This window comes from Xiphophorus hellerii, chromosome 23, assembly GCF_003331165.1.
Source record: "Xiphophorus hellerii strain 12219 chromosome 23, Xiphophorus_hellerii-4.1, whole genome shotgun sequence".
NCBI lineage: Eukaryota > Metazoa > Chordata > Actinopteri > Cyprinodontiformes > Poeciliidae > Xiphophorus > Xiphophorus hellerii.
The window spans coordinates 26,088,182-26,095,127 of NC_045694.1; the positions used below are offsets into that span (position 1 = coordinate 26,088,182).

The 6,946-nt window shown below is 39.3% G+C and overlaps 1 protein-coding gene across 1 annotated transcript in view; it reads left to right on the forward strand.

The window, feature by feature from the left end:
- gpc4 (glypican 4) overlaps nt 1-5,676 on the forward strand; it is a 50,500-nt gene extending 44,824 nt beyond the window's left edge. The window contains exons 5-9 of the mRNA XM_032554965.1: nt 1,411-1,541; nt 1,624-1,770; nt 1,846-1,970; nt 2,657-2,829; nt 3,296-5,676. Of these exons, the coding sequence (XP_032410856.1) occupies nt 1,411-1,541; nt 1,624-1,770; nt 1,846-1,970; nt 2,657-2,829; nt 3,296-3,513 (794 nt within the window). The 3' untranslated portion in view covers nt 3,514-5,676. The remainder of the gene's footprint in view (nt 1-1,410; nt 1,542-1,623; nt 1,771-1,845; nt 1,971-2,656; nt 2,830-3,295) is intronic.
- The last annotated feature ends 1,270 nt before the right edge of the window (nt 5,677-6,946 follow it).

Genomic DNA, 6,946 nt, shown 5'->3' on the forward strand with positions numbered 1-6,946 from the left:
CGGCAGGAAGATCAGGAAGAAGGATGAGTAAACGTTTAATTTGAATTGTTGCATAACAAACGTGTGAAACAAAAGGCTGTGGCATAGTTTTTACCGTCTAACAAGACTGCGTAAAAGAAAACTAACAGTACAAATAACCATGACCAATTTTAAATAAACAACGTTTTTGATAAATATCTTCCTTCAGAAATTTGTCATGTCAAGAACCACCATTTAATTTTGATTTTAGCTAAGATTGATTAGATTTTACATTTTTAAATAAAGTAAAACATAAAATTCTCACAGGAAGAGGATGAATGCATTTTCTTCTTCAGGATTTTGATATTTGAATGATGTAAAAAGAAAAAGCACATCATTTACAACCTAATGACAAGAAAAGCAGTTCTAAAGGAATTCTGCTGTTTTAGTGTCATTCAGTCGTGGCAGATAGTAACCATTCCTTGAGAAAATAATGACAAACTACTTAGATCTGCATTTGTTGTTATGTCTAAGCATGAACAGGCGCATCCTTAAATCTTAAATTTATGAATCAAAAAATAAGGCATTAAAATGTCTGAAATTCATTAAAAAATATATAAATTTAAATATGTTTTAAATTTTGTCTTGAGAAGACCGTTTAATCTGATACTTTATGAAGTTTATATTTCTCGTGGGACTTTTTTGTTAGGCAAACATTTGAGTCACACACAGACCTCTTCATTTAGTTCTGTGACTTGAGGCTACTGCTAATTAGCTGCTAATGTACACGTGCTAGCTAGCAAGCGCTTTTGCATCCATCATTGGTAAGGCCAGTTGCCAGGTTTGTTTTTGTCACCGGTTCACTTCTGTTGTTACAATGTTACAAAGTAACATGTTTGTTTTTGGTCAAAAAAAGCTTTGGCAGTATATATGAAATACACCTTCTTTTTTAAAAAAACTGTTTTGTACATTTCTGTTGATTAAAAGTCTTACATTTCATTCCTATCGGTCTAAAAAGTTTTAAATTTGAGTTGGTGAAACCCTGATTAATTCGTTTACCATGTTTTTTTTGCCAAAGTAATTAATGTAGAGGTTGATTGATCAAATCATATTTCTCTTTAGAATGGTATAGTCAAAGTCTACACTTAATCTAATTGAAAATCCTTGGCTTGATTTGAAATCAGATGTTCTGACTCTCATCCGATCTGAGGCTGTTTTGAAGGGGGAAAATTGGCAGAGCGTTCATTCTCTGTACAAATACACCCCACGTTTTTCTAATTAGCTGCTAATTGATATATAATGTTACATATTTTAAATATATAGAAACTCTGTCAGCCATTTTCCTTTCACGTTGATGTATTTTTCATGAAAGAGCAGAATATGTTGTGGAATTTGTGGATTTCTAGTGAAAAATGAGCTCTGGATTGAGAGTCCTTGCGTTGTGCTTTCCAGATGCCATGGTGGGCCTGGCCGACAGGCTCGAAGGGCCCTTCAACTTCGAGTCCGTCATGGACCCCCTCGATGTCAAGATCTCCGAGGCCATCATGAACATGCAGGAGAACAGCGTGCAAGTCTCGCAGAGGGTCCGCCTCCGCGCCACCGTTTTGTCCAGAACCTCCAACTCGGCAGATTCCATTTTACCGAGCCTCTCTCCTCCCTGAACAGGTCTTCCAGGGATGCGGGACGCCCAAACCCAACAAGGCCTTCCGCTCCAAGCGGTCAGGGAAGGAAACGGGCTTCACCGGCCGCTTCCGGCCCTTCAGTCCAGAAGCGAGACCGACGACCGCCGCTGGGACCAGTTTAGATCGGCTGGTGAGGAACCGGACAATGAGCCGCAGCTCTGTGTTTGTCCTGTTGCCTAAAATGTGCTTCGTTTGCGCCGCACAGACGACGGAGGTGAAGAAGAAGCTGAAACACGCAAAGAAGTTCTGGTCGACGTTGCCGGAGACGGTGTGCGCAGCGGAAAGGACCGCACCTGGCGACGAGTGCTGGAACGGTACAGCCAAAAGCAGGTCAGAGAAAAAACAGAATTACTTTTACTGGGTTTGTACGGTGCTGGAACTCCTTGAATTTCACTGAGGGAGTTTTCAAGGTTTGGGAAGTGTTTAATTTCTGAATAAATTCATTAAAAGTGCTTGGTACTCAAACTATGCAGTTTGGGAATGAAGAGAATTTCGACTAAAAGCCTAAATTTGGAAAACGTTTTTTATTGTTGAAGTCAGATATTTAAAGATATCGACATTTGTTCTCTCACCTTCGGAAGTTAAATCAGACCAAACCTTTCTTGTTTTAGGTTTGTTAGAATTGCCAAAATTATTTTTATTTATTAACATAGAACATTTTTTATTATGATTTTTGTAACTTTCTCAAACCAATCGGGTGTATAGGGTATGTGTGTAAGAGAGACATTTCAAGACATAAGATGTTGTTATATGTTGGTTTGCATTGTTCCTGCTGTAGAATGTAGAAAATGATCTCAAGACATTATTAATAACAGTAATAAATTATATATCTATGTGAATTGAAACTTAATTTTCTATTGTTTTTATCTCCAAAGTGTGGTGCAAGAAAAGTTTGAAAACTTACCTTGAAAAGTGCTTGACTTCTATTATGAGAAAAGTGTACAAGCCCTGTTCTTATTTACGTTAAATAGAAAACTGCTGAGTATGTCTGACAATCACACCTCTGTCCTCCTTAGATACCAATCGGATGTGATTGGCAACGGGCTGGCCAATCAGGTTTCAAACCCTGACGTTGAGGTGGACATTACCAAACCAGATGTCGTGATCCGCACCCAGATTGCGGTTTTAAAGGACATGACGAACCGGTTGAAAGCGGCGCACAGTGGAAACGACATGACTTTTGAAACGGGTGAGGGCGCCAAGCCACCTTCACTATCTGTGCCATAACCGATCATCTCCTCTGGAGCTTTATCTATTCTTCCTGCGCAGTCTGGGAGGGTGGGGAGTCTAATTATGTTCAAAGGAGGAAAAAGTATGTGAATGAGAAACTTTTCTTATTTTCAGATGTATTTTTCCATTCCTGTTTGTTCACAAGCTATATAGTCAGATTGAGATATTAGTCCTTTAATCCGGGAAATGTTCTTCAGGATAGAAGGCTGGTTTTGTAATCATCTTTATGTGGCTCTGAAGGCTCAGATTCATCCATCCTCCCTTTTCTTGTCAGTCTGTTTTCTGTTTTTGTTTGCTTCCATATTTAAACCTTAAACTCATATGTCCACTTTAAAGCTGAGCTGAAAACTCCAGAACATTTTGACCAACAGGAACCCTCTTTGACCCGACCATTTTGTTTTTGGTTTTTGTTTTTTCTTCAACAGATGATGACGCTAGCGGAGACGGCGAGAGCGGCAGTGGCTGCGACTCCCCGTCGTGCGGCGATAACGACATCTACATCTCCACCTCGCAGAACCCGGAGAATCCCAGGGTCAAACCGGTGCAAAAAGGCTCGTCATCGCCGTCCTCGCGGGGAAGCCTGGCGCCGGCGCTGGCGCTCTGCGGGCCGGCCCTGGCCCTGCTCGCCCCCCACTGGAGATAAAGACCATCAGGACGGGAGAGGAAGAGAAGATCAACCAGGATTACAAGAATGAAGGGGAGCCCTGTCAGAGAGACTTTAAAAAGACTTGCCTTCAGGACCTCAGACTGGGGCGGATGAGGGAGGGGGGGAGAGAATCTTCTTGATATTACAATAACTTCACTATTAACTATTTGTATGTTTGTAAGGACATCAGTGTATGGCAGGGGGATTTTTCGTCTGAAAAATCCACCTGTTTTACCCCCCCACCTCGCAGTTTCATAAACTTCCTTTAGGTTCTGCTTGCAGCGTTACAAACATATAGCAAATTGTGCCTTTTTTTTTTTTTTTCTCCCCAGCGATATCAATGATTGGTTGAACAGGAAGTGCCTGTATTGAGGCATCTTCATATTTCTGATGATGTTCTTGCTGTCCATCACTCATGGATCATTCATACAACATGCAAACTGTGAATTACTCTGGATAATCAGCCTATCAAATCATGATTTTTTTTATTTGTTTTTTTCACTCAAGCACTCATCACTCAGAATGACAGGAAGATGTTGCAAAACAGGTGTTCAACTTCCTCCCGGTTATTGTATGTCAGCGTATCGTAACACCCTAAACCTTCCCTCTTTTTTTGTTTGGTTTTTTTTTTCATATATTTTTTTAGTTCCACACCTTGCACAGCTCATCTCATACCTCATGAATACTCTCAATGCAAGCCGGCGACACGGAGTCGGTCCGGAAGAGCCGGTCCCCCGTTTCCCCCGGCGACAGCCCAGAAGAAGGTGGCGAGTCACGAGTCGAGTTAGCTCAGTTCATCACAAGGCGGTCCGGCTCTGCAACGGTCCGAGTCGGGCGAAGTCGGAGCATTTTGGAGGATCAACCGGAGAGTGTTTTGATTTAAAAAAAAAAAAAAAAAAAAAAAAAATCTGCAAAGTTTATTACAGGGTTGTTGGCGTTTTTTTTTTATTATTTGGTATGAAAGAATACATTTGGTACTACGGTAGATTTTACGAAATTCTTCCCGCGTCATTCACTCACCCGTTTAATCTACCTACTTTAAAAATCATTAGCGCATACAAAATGTTAATGTCTTCATACTTTTTTGGTACTTTTTTTTTTTGTCATTTCTTGTTTTGTTTTTTTTAATTGTTTTTTTTTTTATTTGTTAAAGCAAAGAATGTAGATGTTTTGTAATTTGCGGCCTATCCTCGACATTTCAACCGTAAAATCCAGCGTTTTGTACAGTAACTTATGTCTGTATTTTAACGGGATTGGAAAAGAATGATGTAGTATTCAATTAATCAAAACCAGATGAGCAAAAACATAGGTTGAAAAATAATTTTTAAATCAAGTTACTACATGGACTAAATGGGTTTGAATAACAATTTAGCAAAAATTGTTTTTTTTTTCTGCTCTGAAAAAGCTACTTAGGAAAAACGTAAACATTAGACCATTTTCCAATTTAACAATCTTGTTTTTGAAGGATTTGATGAAATCTCTATGCAACGTATTGTAAAGTACCGCAGCCTTTATAAGGAAGAACAGCAAGGCTGCGCTTCAGCTTCATTTGCCATTACGTTTCCCATGTTTTCATGTTCCGCAAACATTTCTGCGAGGGTTTTGTGCACGCGCCGGAAGAGCAAAGTTGTCAAAGAAGCATTCGGAGGAAATGTTTCAGGTGACAGTGGTGAATGTCTTTTGTTTGCAGGCCAGGGCAGCAGTGGCGTTTTTTTCTTTTCTTCTTTTTTTTTTGTTTGTTTGTTTGTTTTTTGTTTTTCAGCTGGCAGGAAACGGTCCGGCTGCTGGATGTTCAATCCACAGAGAAATGTCAGTCCCATGACTGAAATAATTAGAAAAGGAAAAGAAAAGTCGAACTTGGACAGGTGTTAGAAATCCTTCCGCCTGCCTCTGGCCCACAAGAAGAGAATGGACTCGCTCTCTGATGAGAGGGTGACTGACTGACTGACTGACTGAAAAAGTATGAATGATGTGTAAATAGAGAGCAGCCGTTTCTAGATGTCTCTAAAAGAGGCCTTAACAGTACACCAGATTTTTACTTGTCAGAGTAAAAAAAAATGTTATGGAAGAAAACGAGATGAGATAGATGTTAAATTGTAAGAGAAAATGTATATTAAACATTTCTTAGTCTTGTGGAAATAAAGACTTCCAATATTTAAATGAGTGTGAATTGTCTTTTTTTTTTCTTTTTGAGTTTCCTCTGCTGCTCTGAATCACATTACGTGTTTACTGTGGCAGGGCTGGACTGGCGGCCATGATTATTTATACGATATGCGAAGGTACAGGAAAACGCTAGGGATATACGAGTACGTGTTTGTTAAAAATTTAAAAAAAAAAATAAAACGCAACAGCCTACAAGGAAGAGAGTAGTCATACCGTACCGGAGTAATGGTTAAAAAAAAAAAAATGGCGGCACACTGGTGGCGCAAGGAGTAGAGCACGCGACACATGTACGGAGGCATCTTGGGAGAAATGGCCACAGTGTCACAAGTCCAATCTAGAAGTGAAAGTGGGGGGAAATGCTGCACTTTATCCAGTCAGAGTGTTTCTTGCAAATACTGGATTTGGTTGTGTAAAAAACAAAACAAACAAAAAAAAAAAAACAGCAAGTCAAAGTACTGGATTTTCTTGTTTTCCAAGAAATGCAACACGACGAGATCCTCTGGTATGTCGGGCGCCTTCGCATATCGTATAAATAATTGTGCTGGGTCTCCACGGGCTAAAAACACCAGAACCAAAAGGTTTTTTAATAATATCAATCAATCAATCAAATGTTATTTGTATAGCACATTTCAGCAGCAAGGCATTTCAAAGTGCTTTACATATCATATCAAACACAGAAACACAATGCAACATAGAATCAACAATCAAAACAGGTTCCATCAATAAATTTGTAATTGATTATGTTTCAAATACAATCCTAAACAGGTGGGTTTTAGTCGAGTTTGCATCCATAAAGGTTTACCTGTTACACTCCTACTGTGTTATATGGAACAAAATACCTGTTGCTATTTTTATTCCCACTCACGCTCACAATCACGCAGTTTAAAACGATGTAAACAGCATTTTAATGAGCTTCTGGCACGAGGCTCCGTACACCTCTTTCACAGAATTTCGAGCAGGGACTCCGTCGTCCCTCACGGATTTTTGTGCAATTCTATGGTATCCGTTAGTGTCTAGAATTTACAGGGTTTCCATTATAAATAGTATAAATAATGCACGTCACTACTACAGCAATGATCAGCATAATACTAAATTTGTAGCTAAATTATTCTAGAATTCACTGCAGTAGCTGAAGTTTAAATAAAAACTTTAATAGCAGCAGGGGTTATCTGCAGACATTTCAACATTCATTAAACATAACAGCAATTGTTGAAAGAGAAGTCAACTTTGAGATGGAATGCTATGAATTCATATACAACAGACAGAA